The sequence below is a fragment of the Abrus precatorius genome, unplaced genomic scaffold, assembly GCF_003935025.1.
Source record: "Abrus precatorius isolate BTA unplaced genomic scaffold, Abrus_2018 Scaffold10, whole genome shotgun sequence".
In the NCBI taxonomy this organism is placed as follows: Eukaryota; Viridiplantae; Streptophyta; class Magnoliopsida; order Fabales; family Fabaceae; genus Abrus; species Abrus precatorius.
The window spans coordinates 30,943,314-30,966,492 of record NW_020874292.1 but is presented as its reverse complement, the minus strand read 5'-3'; the positions used below and the strand labels follow the sequence as shown (position 1 = coordinate 30,966,492).

At 31.8% G+C, this 23,179-nt stretch overlaps 2 protein-coding genes across 7 annotated transcripts; one reads left to right on the top strand and one right to left on the bottom strand.

The window, feature by feature from the left end:
- The first annotated feature begins 200 nt into the window (after nt 1–200).
- LOC113871401 (ubiquitin-like-specific protease ESD4) lies at nt 201–7,794 on the top strand. Of its 3 annotated transcripts, none has more exons than XM_027508499.1 (9): nt 201–1,163; nt 1,638–1,714; nt 1,795–1,888; nt 2,025–2,123; nt 4,035–4,127; nt 4,227–4,346; nt 6,008–6,111; nt 6,671–6,743; nt 7,159–7,794. In XM_027508499.1, exons 1-9 carry the CDS (start codon nt 444–446, stop codon nt 7,219–7,221), a joined length of 1,443 nt encoding a protein of 480 aa, XP_027364300.1. In that variant the 5' UTR covers nt 201–443; the 3' UTR covers nt 7,222–7,794. The 3 variants fall into 3 exon arrangements, with proteins under 3 accessions (XP_027364300.1, XP_027364307.1, XP_027364315.1); XM_027508506.1 differs by having other exon boundaries at nt 205–1,154; nt 7,159–7,662; XM_027508514.1 differs by having other exon boundaries at nt 247–1,163; nt 7,185–7,679.
- A 465-nt stretch (nt 7,795–8,259) lies between these two features.
- On the bottom strand, nt 8,260–15,940 carry LOC113864684 (kinesin-like protein KIN-13A). 4 transcript variants are annotated; one of them, XM_027498718.1, is made up of 14 exons: nt 15,657–15,812; nt 15,333–15,571; nt 14,582–14,803; nt 13,947–14,135; nt 13,292–13,396; nt 13,059–13,136; nt 12,781–12,862; nt 11,803–11,965; nt 11,160–11,489; nt 10,199–10,417; nt 9,671–10,105; nt 9,172–9,328; nt 9,020–9,085; nt 8,383–8,726 (listed from the first exon to the last, which is right to left on the bottom strand). In XM_027498718.1, the coding sequence occupies exons 2-14, from the start codon at nt 15,504–15,506 to the stop codon at nt 8,544–8,546; spliced, it is 2,403 nt and encodes an 800-aa protein (XP_027354519.1). In that variant the 5' UTR covers nt 15,507–15,571; nt 15,657–15,812; the 3' UTR covers nt 8,383–8,543. The 4 variants fall into 4 exon arrangements, with proteins under 4 accessions (XP_027354491.1, XP_027354519.1, XP_027354500.1 ...); XM_027498690.1 differs by having other exon boundaries at nt 8,260–8,726; nt 9,172–10,105; nt 15,666–15,940; XM_027498699.1 differs by having other exon boundaries at nt 9,172–10,105.
- Between the last annotated feature and the right edge of the window lie 7,239 nt (nt 15,941–23,179).

Below are 23,179 nucleotides of genomic sequence, written 5' to 3'. Positions count from 1 at the left end.
GACAAAAATACTCCACACCCTTTCTTTTTTACTTCCTTACTCTTTTTTCTTTCGTTTTTTTTTTTTTTCTAACTTAACAAACTTAAAGTTTAGAAGAAAGAAAAGGCCAAATTTTGAATTTTGTGTTGGATTTCTACAATTCCAGAAAGAGCCAAAAAAACATAGATTTGTTTAATTAATAAATTTACTTCTTCTGTGTCAGAAGCCAAAAATATATTCAGTCACTGCAGCAGAAAGGCTGAGAGTGAACATAATACACGCAGGCCACCAATTTCCGTGCGTTACTGCACTGCATGTCGAATCGTACATCCAATCGAAGTCGCGCGTTTCGTTTAGGGTTTTTCCACCCCTCAGAAAAAAAACCCTAATTCCCCAAATTCACGTGCTGGACATGATTGTTCTTCTTCTTCAAAATCCCTTAGAATTTGGAATTCGAACCGTAAATGGGTGTCATGACTAGTAACCGTAAGCGTCCCGAAGAATGCATGAACGTTAATCACACCAATTCTGATTCCCACAGGAAAAAACCCAAATTATCGACCCGACCCGTTTCTTCCTCGAACAACGTCGTTTCCCGAATTTCCCGGTACCCGGAGACCAAGTTACCGTTGGCGAGGGAGGTTCACGCGCCGTGCAGGCCCCGAAAATTCGAACTTTGGAGGTTTAGGGCTAGGGCTAGTGCCGGTGACGACATGGGCAACGCTCTATTCGGAAATTACGAGAAGGCGAAGTTTTCGGCATTGTCGAAATGCAAGTTTTTGTCGCATAAAGGGAAGGAGGTGATAGATGTGGACGCAGAGAGTGAAGAACCTCGATTCCGGTCATACGAGGTTTCGGGAGATTCGAGTGTGGAAGAGGTGGTTGCGGTGAGTGATGATGATGATGACGATTTGGGTGACAAGGTTAGGGTTCAGCAGCAGTCAACGTCTTCGTTGGATTCAGAGTTGACCAATGGGAACTTGAAGGTTGTGAGTGGTGGAAAGGTGTGGGGTTCTGAGATTCATGATCTTTCGAGTGTTCATGTGTATAAGAAGTTGCTTGAGGCTGTTGGGAGGAGAAGTGACTCCATTAAGAGGTTGGATTTTGAAATTAAACTGAATGAGAAGCGCAGAGACACTTATAATTTGTTGCGTCCCAAGAAGGAATCAGTGGAGGTAATCATGGTGCGTTGTTTAACACTTACAAATCTTGTTTTTCATTGTTTGGTTGTTTAGGCCTTGTTTTTGTTACTGAGTGAGTGATATTGTAGTGGTTTGTTCTTTTTTGGGCCATTTTTTATTTATGGAAATGTTTTTTTTTTTATAAAATGTTCATTTTGTTTTCATTTTATTTCTATCTTTTTGGGGGGCATGCATTTATTTATGGAAATGTTATATTTTTGTTATAAGAAAGTTCATTTTGTTTTCATTTTATTTATATATAGTTTTTGAAGTTTTTTTTCTCCAATTGTATTATGGATTTTTTAAAACGGGAAATAAAGTGAAATGATGTGGTGTTGATGAAATTATTAATGAAACAAAATGGAAACGTTCAATTTTTATTACTAATGCTTAGCAGTGGCTTGGGGTGGTTGGTTTAGGAATGAGAAACAGGCTAAATGTTAGAGTAATTTACCCATGTGAAACTATGGCTTTCAGGAAGTGCCACATGAGCCTTTTGTCTCACTTACAACTGAGGAAGAAGATGAGGTTAAACGCGCCTTTTCTGCCAACTGGTATACTTTGATGATTTTGCTTTATGTCAGTGAGAAGAGTTTAATCTGTATTGTAGCTTATTGAGGGCTTGCTTCTGCAGGAAGAAGATTTTGGTTACCCATGAGAGTTCTAATATTGAGATCACAGGAGAAAAGTTTCAGTGTCTTAGGCCAACTGCATGGTTAAATGATGAGGTGGGCTTGTTTGCTTATTATTTTTTAATCCTTTTGTTGAGTTACTGAATAAGAGAAGAATTTGGTACCTACTGTTCCATGTTTTGACATTGTTGTACCATTGAAATTCAGTGATGGATTTACCTTTATTGTGCAGGTGATAAATTTATACCTTGAGTTGCTGAAAGAGAGGGAGCAAAGAGAACCACGGAAATTTCTGAAATGTCATTTTTTCAATACCTTTTTCTACAAAAAGGTAGAATACCCTTCACATGATTTAGTGTTGACTTAGAAAAACAATTTCCTCCTTCAGATGACTACCGTTGTTAAGGAGAGGAAGCCATTTTCCTTCTCTTGAAGCAGTCTATATTGTTGACCAATAAAAGACATTTGAATTTTGTTTCAAACAGGAAACTGTTCATCGATTGATGCTCCAAAACCCTGTATGTGTATGTGCATAGATGTGGAGAATGCTAAGCTCCAAACCTCTGTGATCGTGTGTAGTTTAGCATTCTCCTTATTTAGTTGGACCAAAAAAATCTGTTCAAGGTTTTGGACTCCATACTCATAGTAGTGAGTATTTTAGTCTATTTCAAGTTACATTTATTTCCTGATAATTCTCTATTTCCTATATCTCCTGCAATTGCAAACTCCTCTATAATGAAAAAACTAGCACCTTTTCATTATCAAATGCCTGAAAATAGACTTCATATTTTATCCTTTTTCTAAGATTTAAATATGCATCTCTGATGCTAACTTTGTCACATTTCCTTGTGAGGCACAAGGAAGAACAAAAGATTTCTTCATTCACCCAGTTTTTTTTTTTTTTAAATCCTGACTTTGAGGTCTGTCGTTTTGACACTATGCACCTAAAACTGAGTCTTGATGGAGGCTTCCCATTCAATAATACTGCAGTAAACCTGGCATTAATAAAAATCTGGAATTTACCATATTAAAAATTGTTGAACTTCATTAAATGCATATTTGGTTCTGCAAATTTTGAAGAAATAGCCACTTATTTTTGCCCACTTCCTGTGAGAACTTTTGGAAAGAAAAAAGCTATTATTTTTCCAAAATGATCATTTCCTGAGCAATAGCATACTATAATGACTAAGTAAAAAAATTAGAACTACCTTGTTTACCCATTTTATACCACGGTGGTATATTTAACTCCTTTTTAATATTTTACAATCTCAACTATTGTATTGTACTCAAATTGCATGTATACAATGCTCATGAAACATTGCTTTAAAATGAAATTGCTTTTTATGGCATAAGCATCTAAAAGTTGAAACTATACCCTGTTTTATCACTTCTAATTTAGCTTTTTGGAACCTTAATATGCATGATTGGCATGGAAATTATGCATAATTAAGTGATTAGATTTATTAAAAAGCCTATTCTATAAGGAGTATTAGATGATTTAGTTATTGGTGTAATCATGTCATATTCATTCCTTAGGGCTATCATGCCTCTGCCATTCTTTTAATAAAAATTATAGACCTAACCCTTTAAAATGTTATTTTGTACCCCCAGAATTTATATTTTAATTCCTCTACTGGATGTCAGTGCCATTGTTATATTTATGTCAACAAATCCTAAGTCATTTATGTATTTCATGAAATAAATGGAACCCCAATGACGTGGACCCTTAATATTTGGATTAATCTTTAGTGCTTGCTACAGTACTCCTAAACTTGAGGGAATATTAAATACTCTCTCTAGATTATACTAATATATTAAAAGATATTTATGTCTTTTCTAAATATACCACTAACTCTTACTAAAATCAACGGTTATGATTGTTCTATATATAAAAGAGCATAGAATACTTTTTCATTTCTCAGAGCACTAGAGAATTTACCTTAATCTTTCCCCTTTCCCCTGTTCTGTTTCAGTTTCACTAGCACGGTTTAGAAATAGCACTGTGCTTCAGCCTAGTGCTTCTCTACTTTAATCTATAATTGTCCAAAATTTATCTGTTACTCTATTGCTTTTGATGGCAATTTCTTTAAGTTTGACACTCATTAATGTAATGAATGTGACACCTCCTCCAGGACATAAATGGTAAGTATGGGATGTCATACATATGATATGGATTTTATCTATATTTGTAATTGTGATATTGGTCAGAAATTTATTCTTTTTATTTTGAATGTTATTGCAGTTAACTAGTGGTAATAATGGTTATGAGTTCAAGTCTGTCAGAAGATGGACGAGCCAACGGAAATTGGGATATGGTCTACTTGAATGTGATAGAGTAATTGTGTTGGAACTAATTTTTCATTTTTCTTGTAGCCAATTGAATTGATTTTCACTTTTCATACTGATCTTTTACCTGATTTATTGTTAATACCAGATATTTGTACCTATCCATCAAGAGATACATTGGTGCCTGGCAGTTATCAATAAGAAAGAAAAGAAATTCCAGTATCTTGACTCGCTGAAAGGAAGGGATAGTTATGCGCTAACAGTGCTGGTAAAGTTTTTGGTCAATGTAGTTTAGCTGTAAATTCCATATTCCAAGATGTATAATAATTAAAGGATATTAGAAGTAATGAAAGTTGGAACTTTCTTTTTTTTTTTTGGTTTCATTCATTAATGTTTTTATACAACATAAATTTGTAGTTTGGTTTGCTTCTTTTTTTTTTCCCTTTATTATATCTCTTGCAATGTGGGAAGTTTTTGGGCCTAAGATCACGCCAAAAGGCGTAGTCCATGGACAACAGGTGAATATTCCTGTACTACCCTTTGTTGGTCCCGAGGGACGAAGGAGGCTAAGTTAACCGAAAGATGGTTATTGGTTATAAAATCTTTTTCTAAAAATAAAAATTATATAAATCAAATCATATTCTATATATTTCTATATATAAATATATGTATTTGAATAATATATATGAATAATATAAATTTGGATAATAAGAAAAATGTTATTAAAAAAAAAGAATAAATCTTAGAGGTAGATATTATTTATATCTCAAATGTTGCTTGTGGATTAAATTTCTGTTGAATTTTAAAACACACCAAGCACTAGTTGCTTTGTCAACTTGGTTGTTGAGTCAAACATAATTGTGATGTGTTTGATGGGTTTAAGATCTTTTTTGTCTATTTAATGTCCCAGTTATTGACAACTTATGTAGATCAACGATAAAAAAATGCATCTTTAATACCTTGGTCAAGTAATTAACAATAAAATACATGGATTCCAAAAGAAAACAAGCTGTTACATTTGTTGACAGGTAGCATATAAAATGATTGAAATGAATAAAGTTGGAGATAAAATAAAAAATTTATAATATTAGAGAAGCAATTTCAGTCAAGGTTTCACATAAGATCAACTTAAAGAGAAATAGAAATTAAATTAACTGATAAATTGGAAATAAAATAAAATAAGAGAGTTAATCTAATTAGCAAATAAACTATGATTATTGCTTAAACTTCTGCACTTTGGAAGTTTGTCTGTGGTATAAGTTTAAACATCTAACAGATAAAAATGATTGAATACACTTGGTAGATTAAGCGAACAACAATGAAAAATAAGGAATAGAAAAATTATATGTTAGAAAAACAATTGCAGTGGAGGTTTGGCATGAAATCAACTTAAAGAGAAATCCAAATTAAATTAATAGGTAAACTGGGAAATGAATATAAAATAAGAGAACTACCAAATTAACAATTAAACTGTAATTATTGCTTAAACTTCTATACTTTGGAAGTTTGTCTGTGGTATATGAATTTAAACATTTAACATTTAGATAATTGATTTATAATTATATACAATGTAGATATAAATCTGTTCCTTTAGCATGCAGCGGATTTATTCCTGCTAATTTTAAATTTGAATTATCTTCAATTTCAAGCTACTTTTTATAGCAACAAAATTTGATTATGTGATGAAAACTGTGTGTTGCTTTATGGGTGTTGTGAATTGATCTTGTTTTTTAAATTTTAACACACCAAATAATTATAATTTGCTTTGGTCAGGTGCAGGCCTTTGTCTTGCCTTTGGTGCCTAAGTGTGCTTTACACTTTGTAAAACACCAGAGGTAGCCATTGTGGCAAGCATACTGACGTAAGATATTCATGTATTACATTTGGCTATTGTTAGGTTTATCTAATGTTTGCCATTGATGTCTCCAGGCTAGATATTTTGTGGATGAAGTAAAGGACAAGACTGGAAAAGACATTGATGTACAAACTTGGGAAAAAGAATTTGTTGAAGACCTTCCTGTGCAGGAAAATGGGTTTGTATTCTGATCCGCAAATCACTTTATGAGATATCATTGATATATTGTTTTAGAGAGCTATTCCTAGGGCCTTACTTCATGGAAGTTTGAATATTTCTGTTCCTCTAAAGTTAATACAATGTCAATCAATTGATAATAATTACTGGTATTAATGTGCATAGCTCTTGTTCACCAAAACTTGATAGTATGGAAATGCTCTAGAGAGTTTTTTCAGTGGAGTAATTGATTAATTTAGGAAACTGAAACTTGATCATGAAATGGATTTGTTGGACAAAAGCTTTCTGCATTGAAAAGAGATATTGTAACCTTTTTTATCTGCATTTTTGTGGAAGAGCTTCTCTAATTTGAGCTTGGAACTTGGAAGAGATGAAAATGAAATATTTTGACATCAATAATTTCTACATTTCTAGTACCTGAGTACCTGCTCTATTTTTATTCCTTACTTCTTCTCTCATCCTTTGCACGTCCCAAGTTGTTAGGATTGGTTGCAACTCTAAACAATTTAGCAGCAGTTTTGTCAATTATTTTCTAAACAAAGTTTCTTATATTTGAACAGGTTTGATTGTGGAGTGTTCATGATCAAATATGCTGACTTCTATAGCAGGGGCCTGGGGCTGTGTTTTAACCAGGTAGGATATGAAGTGTTTCATTTGTAGCAGGAAAAATTATGCCTTTATTTTCTATATATTTTCTGAAATATTTTCCTTTTTGTCAAGTCTATAACTAGTCATTCTTGTGTTCAAAACTCCATAGCCATACATCCGTGTTCTTTAATTGCTTGAAATATCTTAAATTCTTTAAAATTGGTAATCATTGTACATTGTACATGGTATGACAAAATTAATCTAATACCAATGTTTCTCTTTCAGAACTTTCTTTAGCACGTTTGATTCAGCTTAAATTTGGGAAAATAATTGCTTATTTTTCAAATGCCTCTCGGAAAGTTACAATTTTTTCTTTAAAATAAGGACAGCAGAGAAAGCCCCTCTTTTTTGTTAGAAATGTTTACATCATTTAGAATTGAATTTCTCATTCCATTTGTAGGAACACATGCCTTACTTCCGGCGTAGGACGGCTAAGGAGATCTTGAGATTGAAAGCTGAATGAGTAAAGAAGTGATTGTCCATCAGCATTCCAATACTTTGTCATGGATCTAGGGTTTTTGGTATAAGAGATTTGAAAAGTCATTAAAGTCTAATTGGCAGCATTTGTTGATGAAGGATATCCTTCACATTTGGCAATGTTTTAACTCTTAACAATAGCCATTGTAGAGTTGCAGCACTTGTTAGGTTGAATACTGAACAGACTTTAGATATGATCATGGTGTTTGGGTACAGCTTGTGGGTAGTGTAGAATGCAGTAGGCTGTATATTGGTATACAAGAGTGATTTATTTATTAGACGAGGCATAGTTTTACGGTTGAGGTGTTATTTTTGTAATGTTAATACCCCCCTCCTCTTTCTATTCTGGTTTGCTCAATGTTATTGTTTGTTCCTGATGCCATGGGAATTAAGAGGAAAGAAAAGAGTGATAATTTCATTGGTTGTGATTATGTCAAGGTTTACGTGATATGGCTGTCCAGTTTATGGTTTTAGATTTATCTCCATTAGTATAAAACTTGCCAAGTCCATTTGTACATCCAAAAATATACGCAATAAGGAGTAAACTTTTGGTTTGGTTCTGAAATTATAAGTATTACTGAAGTATTTGATTTTACAAAATTTTTAAATTTGTGAAGTTTGAGATTAAAGTAAATAGCATTCAAATTTTCGAGGACTAAATCAGAGGTTTAACAAAAAAAAAAAATTGTAACCCAATGTAATAGATCTTTCTCAAGTGACTATTTGCCATTACTGAGTTATATAAGCAAATTTATTAATATAAATTGACATGTACTTCCAAATTTAACAATTACACCTGTTTTCACTAAAGGGAATGGATTCTAATTCGTTTTAGCTACTGTGCTCTTTCTGAAGCAACTTAAACGAGCTCATATTACGATTAATGGAAAGAGTTCAAATTTAACCACGTTTTCGTGTCTCGCAGTATGTATAAATGCACAACCCCCCTCTTGAGAAATTCTCCAGATGATAGAAAGAAAGAAAAAAAAAAAAACATAAGTTGGGAGGGGATTTTATTTTTTGTATCCGCATCATTTTATTTATTTTAGCCTCAACCTAAAAATTTTGGGGCAGCTTTTCTTTTTTTAACAACGGGGTAGATAACCTACATAGATTACATCCAAATTTGCAAAGGCATGAGGGGGCCCCAAAATGTCACACAAGGGCATATACATGACATGTAAGTAAATTCAATTAGAATACATCCAACAAAATATTTATTTATATCAAACAAAACCTTTCAACTATATTGCTAAAAAACAAGATAATACATTACAGATCACATTCAATAAGAAAAGTAGTCTGTTATTAACGGGGAACTCTTTTCCCACTTAGAATTTCTTGTTCTTTTAGTCGATGTTGAAATCTTGCAAGGCGAGCTTGAAGACCCACTAGACTAGCCGCTTTGCGCGAAAGTACAAAGCTTAATTGGGTTACATAGTTATCAATAAGGCTTCCCGGTTGGTCAACTTCTGCCAAAAGTTTCATTTCCTGAAAACCAAGAGCAATACAAGATGAGCACCAAAAATGTCTACAAGTTATCTGAAATTTAAAAATTCTAATATCTTTTTCTATTTCATAAATTTTAAAAATTTAAGGAAACAAAAATAAAAGTACAAAACACACTAGTTCATGTCAAGGCGCTAATTTCTAGTTTCTACTATGGGGCACAAAAAATATGGATACCACAGCAGTACAAAACTCAAGTCGTAAACGGATAAAAGCAATTAGAAATTGAGTTTCACAATTAAATGTAACTTAAACAAGAGCATGTAATTACTCACTTCACGAACAATCTCCATTGTATCCTCAATTTCTTTCCGATGAGCAGCAATTAGTGCTTCTTCCTCCTGCAAAAATACAAGAGTAATTTAAACAGATGGCATAAACAAGTTTATATTGGTGAAGAACAGGTAGTTCCACATATTTGACAAACCTCAAGAACTGCACTTATATTCCCATCAGGAGAAGATTCTGCTTCATAAAGCCTGGATCCTGTGGTAACAGTGTTATAATTCCCTGCGCTCCGCTGCTTCAAGCTTGTAGTGAAGTGATCAGAGCCGTTGGCTTCCCTTTTCATCCAGTTTGCAGGTCTTTCAGAGATTTCATCCTTTGATGCAGTGCTGTAACTCCCTGTGCTCTGCTGCTTGGAGCTTGTAGTGAAGAGATCAGAACCATTGGCATCCCTTTTCAACCAGTTTGTAGCCCTTTCAGACTTTTCATCCTTAGACACAGTGCTATAATTCCCTGTGCTCTGCTGCTTGGAGCTTGTACTGAGGAGATCAGAACCATTGGAATCTTTTTTCATCCAGTTTGTAGGCCTTTCAGACTTTTCATCCTTAGACAGAGTGTTATAAGTCCCTGTGCTCTGCTGCTTGGAGCTTGTAGTGAAGAGATCAGAACCGTTGGCATCCCTTTTCATCCAGTTTGCAGGCCTTTCAGACCTTTCATCCTTGGACCCTTTTCTGCGTGGGGGAGACACTTTTTGCACTTTCTCATCTGTATCACTTTGTGAATAGGAGTTCATCTTTTGACTGGTAGAGTCATTGTGAGAGCTCTTCAGTTCGAACCTCTCCCTGTCCATTGAACCAGAAGCCAAACCTTTTTCCTCTCGCCCATTTAATGGGTAATTTGAAGAAAAATTCAATGGCTGTTTGTCAACAGAAGCAGTAGAGCTGTACAAAGAATTTTCCTTTTCAACAAATTTCCTGCCCATATCCATTGCTTTCTCTAGACGTTGATCATTAAAGTCTTCTGCACCAGAACTAGCTGGAAGGGATGATGCAGATGAAACCTCCTTGTTAGTTTGTGGTACAGGATTTGGGACCTGATCCTTTCTAGGATTACCACTTTTGGATAGACTTTTAACCCTGTCCACATTATGACGGAACAGTTAATATTTGCAAACATGGATAAAAAGAAAGTGAAACTAATGTCAGAGCACATAACAGGGCGACACATACCGATCTGCGTATCTCAAGGTATTAAGTGTGTGTTCACAAGACCCAGCACCTGGAGATATACAAGAGATCATAACAGTCTTTGAATTACCCACAAAGGAGTCACGAAGCACTTCTGTAAGTTTGCTTCCCCGAAATGGAATATGGATCTGGTCATTATCTAAAGCACGAATGCACTCCTTCAATGCCAGAAGGCTCTTATTAATTTCTGCTCCTTCAATCCTATAGCAGAGATGCGTAAAAATTACAGAGTGAATTGATTTGTTAATAAAATAAAAAGTGATTGATATGAAGGAATGGGAGGCCACCAAATCTTGTTTTCAGCAGTTACATCAAAACAACATACTAAAATTGAGATAACAAGTCTCAATGTTTGTCCATTTGATTTATAAAGTAATCCTTCATTGTGCTATTGGGTAGTGCTCAATTTACTATATTAAAGGTAGTTTGAAATTCAAAAACATCAAAGTAATAACTAAAATTATAAGAACTGAAAAGAAAAAAATACATACATAATTTACTTTGAAGTGTACATTTTATATGTACACTATAATATCAGATATAAAATCAGTAGCTATAAAGAAAGGCTTAAAAGAAGTTTGCTTTCAGCCAGAAATATTATCAAATGGAATCAGAACAAATAGACAGTATCATACACATTCTTTAATTAAAAGGGTTGAAGTTTCTTACTACTGTACTCATATTTAAGATAATCATGACAAAGTTGAGTACGAAAGTCAGTAAAAAGGAAAACAGAGCTTTTATCAGCTCTACAGAGATTTTCAATACAGCTTAATATATGCACCCGCAAATTCAGATTATGCACCAAATTGTCTAAATGCATTGTAATGAGGTGTTCAAAACTCTTCAAGCACAGAGGACAGACAATTCAAGAAACCACTATCAAGCAGTTGATTGGTCAAGAGTTTGAAAAATTCAGCGAATAATTTAAATGTAGAAGTACCGTGTCTGTCGATCATTATCAGTAGTGTCAGCACCTCGTTCGCTTCCAGCAAGATCAATAAAAGAAATTTTCCCCACAACCTTCCCATTTCTTGCCTCATTCCCATCATTGTTCCGCTTGTTCTCTTTCACTTCATTGTGCTTCTTTACAGCCAGTTGTAAGATAGCATGTGACCTGGAAGACTCCTCATTAGCACCAGTGGATCCTGTACTTCTTGCAGCATTTCCCTTTTCAATGAATTCTTTGACAATTTGTACATCAGAAACTTCAAATTCTTGCAGTCCTACAATGCAAACTTGCTGCCGTCCATCCTCCCTCATACACAGTTTCCTATTCAGAGTAATACATACAGCCATTCAGTAATATTTACATCCCTATACAAGCCCAAATAAAGAAAAACGAATGCTTGATGTATGATTAAGTTGTGGTGTGACCCTTGTTATTAGAGCAAGTGTTTATTAAAGTAGTTGAATCCTTGACACAAGCATTAAAAATGTTGTCTCCTAATTAAGATCAATATCCATTTATAAAGCACTTCTAACAAAGCAAACACAATGGCTTAAGGACAAACCATATAGCTACACTTTCATCAAATGCATTTAAACAATACCCCAGAGTATTCATATAAAAATCGAATACCCACTTTCTGTCACTAAGAAGATCAAAAAGCTTTCCCCCGTATATCTCAAAGTAGCTAAGCCACAATTTAAATCTCTGATTCCGATAAACTGGCTGATGCAACTGCCGAACAAGGTCTTCCGCAGCTCTGAGTGGTAAAGGTTGCATAGTGTATGTTTTGCCACTTCCTGAAAGCAAAGCATTATTAGCATCAAAACAATGAATGCAAGTGATGGAGTGGGTATCTGAATGGGAAATGAATGAACGATGATGCAAACAATAACGAAGTCAGCTTTGTTGACAAGGAAAATTTTCAAGGATACATTTAAAATCTTCAATTTTAAACTAATTGCATCTACCATCAAGTGCAAAATATCATCGCTATCTAGACCAAAGCTATCAATATCTTCCCACTCTCTCAAATGCTAGAATATATAAAAATATTGATTATATCTTAAAGTATCTTATAATATCCTTTTACATCAGTTTCCTATTTCCTTGGTTTTCCATATTTCCATATATTTCATGATTTGTCTTCCTATTTAGCTAGGATGATTAGTATAAATAAGGCTTAGTGCTTTAGATATTATAAACACATCAGGTCATATTGTAATTATTCAAGGTTTCCTTTCTCTCAATTTCCTCCCTATATACCTAAAACCTCATAATTTAAATAGCAAATGAATATTTTACATATCATGAAAATTTTTGAGATGTTAAATATATAGGCCTATATCATACATGCCACCAGCCAGGACCAACATTACACACCCAGAAAAAAGACAAAGAACTGCATTCTTTTCTTTTCTTCAACAGGCTCTAACACTGATGTTGTATGGAACCAGTGATGAAGGCTATAAAGTATAAACAAACTCCTAAAGTTATACAAGAAAAAAAACACATAAATAGATAATATGAAAAACTAAAAGATTTGAAATGTGATACTGGGTACTGATAGTTTGGTACTAGTACGATATTGATAACATACAAAAAAAATTCTCACCTGTCTGACCATAAGCAAAACAGGTAGCTTTGGTTCGCTGAAAAATTGTAGGAATGATTGGCTCAACTGTAGTTCCGTATACCTGTTATTATAAAAGCCATCACACCTTAAATAAAGCAAACCAAGACCAAGACAGAGACAAACATTCACTTCCATATACCTCAAATACCAGAAATAACAAAGAAACCAATAGATGATAATATCAAGACAATTAGCAAATATCCTACTAGGAATTAATATTAACAATATAATTTAATCTTAGATAAGAGAGGCCTTACTTCATCGTTGGTAACATGTTCATCAAGCACAGCATCAAAACAAAACTCATGCTTCTCCACATAAGCCGTCAAATCAACCTTTTCATGGTAGAACAAGCAATCAGATTGTTGAGCAGTAAATAAAATGAGAACATTAATATATAGATAATTCAATGAGACAGCATTAATTCAACCTTTGAACTGAATATAGTTAAAAATGGAATATTGTGCTGAAATCCAATATCTAAACAAACCTTTAGTTTGGGTTCATGGACTGTCAAATATGCATTGTCAGATACAGTTACAATGTCATCCTCCTTCTTAGCAAGCTCTTTCTTGTTTAAAGGTCTTTTGCGTACCTAAGACGTCCATTAAAAAGGAAATTTTTCAAAAAATTATTGAACTAAAAATAATTACAAATCTCCCTCAAATCTTAATGAATCAAAATTGCATTTTAACTATCAAGGATCTCATGCACAGCATTTTTTTAAAATTAACTAAATGTAAGAAGTTATAAATTAAAAGAAAAATATTTAACCAATAAATTGTTTGAAACATTAAACAAGTATGCATAATTTACATAGAATCTTAAAAATATATATTAAAAGATAGTTTATACATACAGTATGTAGTATTAATTAAAAAGCATTTAAATTAAAAGAAAAAAAAAAGTTAATGTGTCATTCTTTAGGGAAATTAAATCACTCTCAAGAGAGTATGCCCTAATTTAATATATAAAAGTGGATTTGAAAGTAATTAATATGAAAGTATCAGTAGCTAAAATATTAAAAAAAACAAAGGAGAGAAGTCAAACTCCCAATATGTACTTTCTACTTGTTTTCAATGCATAAAAGATGAAGTTGTGCATGTAGAAGATAGGTTACTTGAGTCTATAAAATTTTGACATACCACAACTTTAATCTTAGCAACATTATTTTCCCTGGTGCTATTCTCTTTTTCATTCATGGGTAAGGAAATTGATGCATCAGGATCTGCTTCCCCACTTTCCTTGCTGTTTATTGGATTGAAATCGTCTTCAAATACTCTAGTATCACCAGGCATGAAGGGTGATGGCTCAAAAGGTTCTGAAATCACATGCTGATAAAAGGGAAAAAGAGTTAAGGCTAACAAACACATGCAAACCCAAATCCTTACACACTACTATTGCAAGAAAGTTGAATAAAATGCAGGACTACAAGGGACCACAGAGAATAAACATGCACAATTAAAATAATAACTGAAATAAAAGTGCTAAAGGTAAAGGTTCAGACATTTAGAATCAAGTTACTGTCTACATTGAGGGTTATACTTATATAACCTAGGATTTTCATCATCACCCACACAGATTGCTGCATAAGATGATAAGAACAGTTGCAAAACTTTTCATGAACTGCTAAATTGTACTTGGTCAACTTTATCTGATACATAGATGACAAAATTACATGTTGAACATATTTTCTCTACAAACTGTGGTAAACTAAGTCTATTGTCTCATGTGAATGATCAGGCCACTATGGTACAAAACTAACGAATCATCTTCATACCTCAGACAAAAGCTCTGTATCATCCATAGCATGAAGATCCAAAAGCCCGGCTCCAAAATCACCCCTGAAATCAGGAGAATAAAACCCATCGGACGCAGCCACTCCACCTAAAGTTTGGGCAGTGGGAGTATATGGCTCTGAACCAGATTCCCCATTAAAATTGAGGTTTCTCATCAACTTTAAAAGCCTCTGCTTCTCTTCAGCAGACTGAGCTCCATAACCCTACCACAACATCACAATCATCCAAGTCACCTCATAAACCACCACACAAAGAAAAACCAACAATATCTGGCAAATTTGACCCATACTACACTCAATTCAAGCTTCTAGCAAAAATAAAACGATACACATGACCACCCCTCAAAATGAAGAACAGCTCAAAATCCAGAGAGTATTTATATAACTTACAAGCAAATACTACAAAATTCCAACCTACTCAAAACCTTCATCCAAAACAGGAAAGACCTCACGACACGCATAGTCAACCAAACTCCCCTTTCCCTTTGTCAAGCAAACACCAAACAGAAAACAAACAAACAAATAATAATAATAATAATAATAATAAATCGTTCAAGCAGCAATAGTCTGATATGCTAGTCAACACCTTTTAGGTTTCAAAGTCTAAGCAAAAGAAGGAAATGAAAAGCTAAGTGTTACTGTTATGCATGGAATCATTTCAACTAGCAGAGAAATTAAAGGAAAATTAGAGAAAATGAAAATCGAAGAGGTTGCCGTTATCATAATAGGATACCTGCATGAGAAGGTTGGGGAGGAGTCGATGATCGATGGCGGTGGAAGCGAGGGGAGAGGCAAGATGCTGCAAGCCGGCAGACTGCAACCACCGCGCCATGACGGCGTCGCCGGCATCGGCGGCGTGGTCCAAGAGAGCGGCGGCGGCGGCGGCGGCGGCATTGCCCTGCGGCATCTGGCCACCGACGTGGCGCTGCGAACGTCGTTGAGGCGCCAATTTTCAAGATCTGTTCGCACGCGCTTCGCACCGAAACAAATCATCAAAATTAGGATCACAAATGAAAAATGAAATGTGGAGAAAAAAAAAAAACACAACGAAGCTCACGAGAATAACCTGAAAGTGTGGGAATTGAACAGAGAATGCAACGACTCGAGATCTGCCAAAGGATAGCGATTCAGATCTGAAACCGAGTTCTTCCAACGAGTAACCACACACAATACAAAATGACGATTATGGCAGAACAACGAGAATTCACGAAGAAGAGAGAGAGAAAAAGAAACCCTCTGAATACAAATTTTGTAGATTAATTAAACCTTAAATATCATAATAATGTAATAATAATCACTATCATCATCTCATATTTTCAAAACTATAAAACGGCTATGTCGAAATAAGTACGAGTATGGATTCTCAATTTAATCAAGTGTTTATTTAATAAATATTTTTCTATTATAAATTTATTTGAATAAATTAAAAATAATTTATTTTAAAGAATTGTTTTTTTACAAAGCTTTTAAAAGGAAAGAATAATATCTTAGATAAAGAAAGTCGTGACTCAACGTAACTCTTATATAATTTTTTTTTAAATATCTTTATTATTAATTTAATTAACAAATCAAAACAGTTTAACTAAAAATAAATAAAATAAGGGTGACAATAAATAATTTTAAAAAAATATTATTAAAATAATTTTAAAGAATTTATGATGATCATAAATTTTCATAAACAGCTATCAGCTAAAACGCTAGTAAATGACTAATACGCCCTCTCTTTAATTCACCAACAACATGCATAATTAGACATTATGAATCAAACAAACGCACCTCAAGCATATACTTTACCAAATCTACAACTATATTCCCATGCATTTTAATTTATTTTCTTTTGTTCATTTTTTGTATAAAATAATACAAATAACACAATTTTTAACGTATTTTTTATAATACATATTTAATTATTAATTAAAATTTATTAAAAATTATATAATTTTTTTTAAAATTAATATTTTTCTCTCATATTTTCTAAAAATTGTTAATAATTTTTAATTAAAAGGGTGTTTTGTTAATGCTCTCTTATTAAGGTATTTGAGACAATTGTTGTGTACATTTAACCATGTGTTGCTAATTGTGTGGGTATACAGGGATTAGTTTTCTTCGTAGAAGCAACATTAGGTAAATTATGTTTTGAGTGATTTCATCCTCATTGGACAGTCTTCTGTCTTGCTGATAACAATTGTACTATTGCATGTCCTATTAGAATTTGAAGCGTATGGTAATTTTTTGATACAACAACAATGTTATGGCCTGTAAAAAGTACATATAAGTGTCACATGAATTTTATGAGAGGAATAAACTCAACCTAAATCTTAAAGCAAAAGATACAACTCTGTTCTGTTGTACCCCTCTCCCTTTTCTCTATCACGTATCACGATTTCCCCCTTTTTACATTTAAAATCTAATAAACACTATTTCATCCGCTGCAAAATCAAGTATCAAAGTTTCTAAATTTATAGGATTTCAAGGGTGAGCTAAATGGAGGTGAAAAGTATATTGAAGCTTCTACAATGTTTATTAAATACATGTCTTTTGATAGTGACAGACACAGAAATGACAATAATCTTTCTCTTTTTGTAAAACATAAGTTGTTATTACTGATTTTACACTTATTATGATTATGTCTTTTAATTTAAACGAGATGTTGGATTAGCTTTAAGATTATGATTGATTGTTGTATTAATTCAAAATAACCATAATTGCGGGACGTGACAGGACAAGTAGGTTGTGAATATTAATAATACTTTGATTTGATCATGGTAGTGTTGCCCAAGGTCAAATTGAGCAAAAATCAGTCTCTACTGGTCCCATTGCCAATTTTAACACGACAATGCTTTGGATTTTTTTCCTCTTGATTATCATAGTTGCTGTTAATATTCAAACAAATAGATCAATATTTCCTCAAAAACAGTTTGGATGATTCATTTTATAAATTACGTAATTGTAGTTTAAAACACTGAAAAATTTTAGAAGTATTTTATTTTTTATTATAATCTAATCAATGAGAGACCACTATTTTTTCTACGTCACCTCTTATAACATTTTAACAAAAAAGAGAGGTGAAAATAGTTATATTTAATATGGATGGCAGATCAATAAAAATTGTTGTTAATATAAGGTCGTTTTTATAATCTGGTTATTTAATTTTTCGGCTGAGACATTTATGAGATATCAACTACATACACAGAGAAGGGGATTGTTCCACCCATGACTTCTTTCATAAGAAGTTTTATTAGGTTTAAGCTTTTGGAATGGTTAAGAGGTTAACATAATAACTTAAACTCCTCACTTTCCTTGATGTACCCACAAACAAAATATCCTAATCATAAGTTTCACAAAAAATAAATATTTCTAATATAATTTTAATAATACAAATATTAATTATCACAGAGTATTTAGTTAAGAAATTAAACATAAAAATATTATTAATACACTTTGATCATAATTTTAAATACTTTCTAAATGTAATCTATTATTTTTTGCTTTCCATTCCCGTTCATGTTTTAAAAAAGTGTAATTGTAAATATTGTAAATACTATATATATATATATATATAATTCTTTACCCGTTAGAGCTCTCCAAGGATAAATACAGGATAGTAGCGTCAAACTATTGAACATGCATTTTCCTTTTATTCACTTTCCTCTTTTGATGGATTTGAGAGTAGATATATTGTAAAATGTATGCATTTAATTCTAATGGGAAATGTATACTAACTTGTTAAAAGGAAAAGTTTTCATTTGGACTTTTTTTGTTCCAAAAATGTATGGAGCAGGAATCCAATGGAAAGGGTACTGAGTTCATTTAGTAGCTAGTAGTTAATTTCTTATGTTCCTTAGGTTCCATGCCTCCATGATCCCATCACTATCTAACTTGGGTGCTAGATGCACTTGAATGGTCCTCAATAGAGAACACAATGAATGCCATTATGCCATATATGTTGAGGCTGCGTAATCGTAATGTAAAAACCAAGATTTTTATCTCAAATTACTTACAAGCATTTATGAACATTTGGTACAAGTAGGTGTTACCACAAATACCCAATTGGACATTTTAACCAAATGTACGATGGACAAACCCTTGAAGCATTTCAAATAAGAGTGTACCACAAATGATGATGACAACACTACATTCTTAATAAATATACTTAATGCTGTGTTTTTTTTGGTGGGTGGTCCTCGTGTGGTATTAAGATTCCTAATTTGATAATCTTTTTACTAATTTGGAGGGGGGTCATAGAGAAAGCTAAGATCATATAAGATACCCATGAAAGTTTTCTTGGACGACGCATGTGTTTTTTCACTTTCAGCATAAAATGTGGGTTTTTTATTATTATTATTATTATTACTCTCAAAGAAACAAATAAAGAAAGAACACAGAAAAAAGGGTGTCTTGTTTTGGTCACCCCGTGGCCCATATGAATGAAGGAGAATGACGCAGATGAATTTCAAAGGGTGACAACTTTTTTTGTTTTGTTTTTAAATTCCCCATTTATTGAAAAAGAAAATAAAAAGGGGAATCCTCTTCAATTATGCCTAACTTGTTGTCATACTTGCAGTTCACTTCTTGTTTGACAAAAGTATTTGCTTTTGCTTAAAGCATGAGAGAATAAAGATCCAACGATTAAGTAGGAACACAAATTTGAATTAAAGACCCGTCACTATTTTGATTTTTCTTGACCAAATTAGCTGTGCCATCCTTTCAAATTAAATGTACATAGTGAACACCAACACCTCTTTTTCAACCATTGAAGTTGGTAACATGGCGTTGGACCCGATTTTGTTTTAAAATTTGAACTATTTTAATTTAATGAACACCCTTGTGTTTGTGTGAGCTAAGAAACAAACTAATAGAAATCCAATTATGTGAAGAAAAAAAAAACAAATTTAATTCATTCATTTTAGTTCGTCAAGGTGACTATGTGGTAATTTGTTTTAGAGAACTGCTAAATAGTTCCATTTTTTTTCTTGCACGAATTCAAGAAATGCTTCATGTCTCAATATTTTGGTTTAAATAATAAAATAAAAAATAAAAGAAATTTTGACAGAAATCAAAGGGTGTATAACTATTTCGTCACTTTTTTAGTTTTTGGTACAGAGTAGAAATTTTCTTAGTTTTAATGTTATAATCAATTTTTAACCCACAGAAACCAAATTTATGGTGATTATCAACTATATACAAACAGGCTAATCCAAATAACACTCATGTACATGTGTTTGTTTGAAGGTTAAAGGTATGATAAAATTGTACAAGGTAGTGAAAGGCATTGCTCACATAGTATGAGTTACACACTTGGTTTGGTATACATTTTTCACTTTTCTTTATACATTTAAAGTCGTTATTATAATTTGAATTTAATATCATAGAATTGTTATGAAAATTTGATTCTCTTAAATTATTAGACAAACCTTAAATAACTTACACAATAAAGATAAACATTGAAAGATAACATATTTATTGAGACAAAAAATGCTATTATTATACCAATTTTTTTCCTAACTATTGAAGCTAAGCTACTGGCACCATAAATTTGCCAGACTTGTTCTTTCTTCTTTTTTTTGGGTCAACCATAGACTTGTTCATGGTACATTATTATCCCTTACCTTCTATGGTGATTGTTAATAGTGTGAGTGATTGCTGTTGGGCCATATGCACTGTCCTGTAATGAATGACTGTAAATAAACTTAAGCATGTGCAGCCATCAACTAGTCTTTTGCCATGGAATATGCTTAGAAAAGTAGTTCAAGTCCAATTGTTACATTTTCCTGAATATGTGTATGATGGCAGTTTCAGCTATGAAGAAGAATAATTGGCCCAATATGACAAAATAAGAATATAGGTTTGAAAAAATGGTGTAAAAGTAGATGTATTCATATAATGAAACTGATCAGTAGTGAAATACTAGGATGAATGTAATGAGATTTCAATGTTGGCTTAAGTGTACCTACAAAACGCACTCATTCTCAATTTATACTTTTTGAAAGTTAGATGGATTAGTAAGGTTTGACCAAAAATATAAAAAGATGGATTAATAAGGGCCTTGATTCAATTACCAAAGAGAGTTCTTGAAGATATGGTGCAATTGCAAATACGCATCAAACATCAACCTTATTTGAATGAGAGATGAATCAGAATATAAAGAAATGAAAAAGATAAAAAAGAATGCGTGAATGAAAATAAAAGAGAAAAAGGTAGTTTTTTATTTGTTTGGATAAGTGAAAAAAGAGTTAAAAAAATAAGTAAAATGTATAAATAATAATAATAATTTAACCATAAAAACTTTTTACTCTATTTTTGTATATAAATTTTTTTTAACCTTTATATGTTTATATTATGTATAAAATGAAGAGTAAAATATTATAAATTACAATAGTTTATCTAAAATCAAAAGTAAAATATTAAAGCAAACTTAAATAGAGTTATTTTATTAAATTATAAATTCTGTCACAAAACTCTCCACTTTCTAAGATTTGTAAGAAAAACATGATACATTAACTATTAATTATAAAGAGTTAGATATTTTAAAGTTAAATTAACAAAAATAATCAAATTTGAAATTAGTCTCTAAAAATTTACATTACTTTTATGAATTAAATTAAGAGAATTAATTATTTAAATATATACTCAAGATAAAAAAAAATTACTCAGTATCATTGATAATATAACATAATATTGTCACACCAAGTTACTTCTTTTATTAATAGTGCGCCTCCTAGCATAATGTAAACGTTGACATTTATATGTTAAAAATATAATATTAAAAAAATTAAGTTAGAAATTTTAAAATAATAATAATAATAAATTATACCTAAAGAGGGGGAGAGATATGAGAATCTACTAAGACAAAATTTGAACCTTTTTCATGATGCATATGTTTTGCAAGTTCTTATCATTAAGCTATTACTAGAAGAACATAGTTCCTTTTCTTCTAAAGTTGTCATTCAATGAGAAACTCACAATCTTATAATCTTGACTTGTGGATAATCTAAGTCAATTCTCTCACAACAATCCAAAACAAATATTATACAAATATAAGGTAATAAGTGTTATCAGTGTAATATGCGTAGATAACATTATTCATAAATTCAAAGACAGTGTTTGTTTGTAACAACTTTCAAATCAATAAGACATGTATACTTAGTTAAAGAATATTTCTACCTTAATAAAGGTCTATTTTACCCGTTTCAACTAATAATTTGATTTTTTATAATATCTTTGACACATTTGAATATATTATTTTTAAGAAAATTTCATATACTGAATTTGAAATTGACAAAAAATATTACATGTAAAATACAACTTGAGTAGTTAAAATTTACTATTATAAGATGTAACCAATAGAATTAGTGAAGGAATAAATACTAAAAATATTCTTTCATAGCAGACATTATACGTGGCGCTGATTCGTGTAATTAGAATAATAATAATAATAATTATTATTGATCTTTAAATTAATAACACAAAATAAAACTGAAAACAAATGATTAACATAAATCAAATATGAGTAAAGATATATTAAATAAATACAAACTACAAGAATATCACTAAAATTATTATCAGAAAAATACATTGCATAGTTATTATTATTATTTTTAATCAAAATATGGCTATTAATTTTATGAAAAGAAATAAAGAGAGTCCTAGATGATTTTTTTAATAAATTATTAAAAATAAATTTAGAATAACTAATATCTCTTCAAAATTATTTTCTAATAATTTTAAGGATAGCATGTGATTTATATAATAAATTTTACCTAATAATTTTTTTTATTGTTGGATTTAAATTGGATTTAAAATTAGCAAGAAAAGGAAAGGACAAATTAAAGAAGAATGAATGGTAAGATAACATTACCCTTGAAAAATATCTTTTATTTAGACTTCATTTTAGATTATTATAAAATTACCCTTGAAAAATATCTTTTATTTAGACTTCATTTTAGATTATTATAAAATTATTTTTAGTAATTTCTTTAAAAAACAGTGAGCCCTCTCTTTGGTCCTTTTCAGAGTCCATAATCATGCAATATCTTCTAAAACTTTATTTGATTGCGATATCTAAAGTTCTATTTGGTAGTTAAATTTTTCAAAAAAGTTATAAATAGTTATCCTTTTTTTTAAATAAAGAAAGAAAATTTATAAGTTTTTTTCTGCCATTCCCTCTCCTCAACTCATGCTTTTTTTTTCTTCAAACCTCTCCAATTTATTAGAAATTCAGAAAAAAAAGACATCGTAAAAAACATGGCAATTCTTTGAAAATTCTAAAACCCCTTTTCTAGCTAGTTCTAAAATGATAAGGTAAATCTTTATTAAAAGGTTATAATTCCTTTACCGTTCTTAAATCCCCAGTACCCCCAGTACAACGATGTTAATTATTTGGAAGCAGAAGAGTAACGATAAGTCCACTTGGAAAATTACATAAGCTTGAATAAATGCCTGTGTTACTCAACATTTTGTCTTCAGCGTCTTGTAGCAGTAATGTCGCACTTGATAAAAATTAATTAATTTTAGCCAAGTTATGATGGTGACAAAAGTTGCATCCCCGAATAAACCCAGTTTCATCCACAACCATGTCTC

Bases quoted from the DNA above. Each gene is read 5' to 3' on its own strand.
- LOC113871401 (XM_027508499.1), top strand. From the start codon at position 444: ATGGGTGTCATGACTAGTAACCGTAAGCGTCCCGAAGAATGCATGAAC. The intron at 4,128-4,226 runs GTAATTGTGTTG...TGTTAATACCAG, and splicing joins GTCTACTTGAATGTGATAGA to ATATTTGTACCTATCCATCA. The intron at 6,112-6,670 runs GTTTGTATTCTG...ATATTTGAACAG, and splicing joins CTTCCTGTGCAGGAAAATGG to GTTTGATTGTGGAGTGTTCA.
- LOC113864684 (XM_027498690.1), bottom strand. From the start codon at position 15,506: ATGCCGCAGGGCAATGCCGCCGCCGCCGCCGCCGCCGCTCTCTTGGAC. The intron at 11,490-11,802 runs GTGGGTATTCGA...TACTCTGAATAG, and splicing joins GATCTTCTTAGTGACAGAAA to GAAACTGTGTATGAGGGAGG. The intron at 9,086-9,171 runs GTTTGTCAAATA...GTATTTTTGCAG, and splicing joins ATATAAGTGCAGTTCTTGAG to GAGGAAGAAGCACTAATTGC.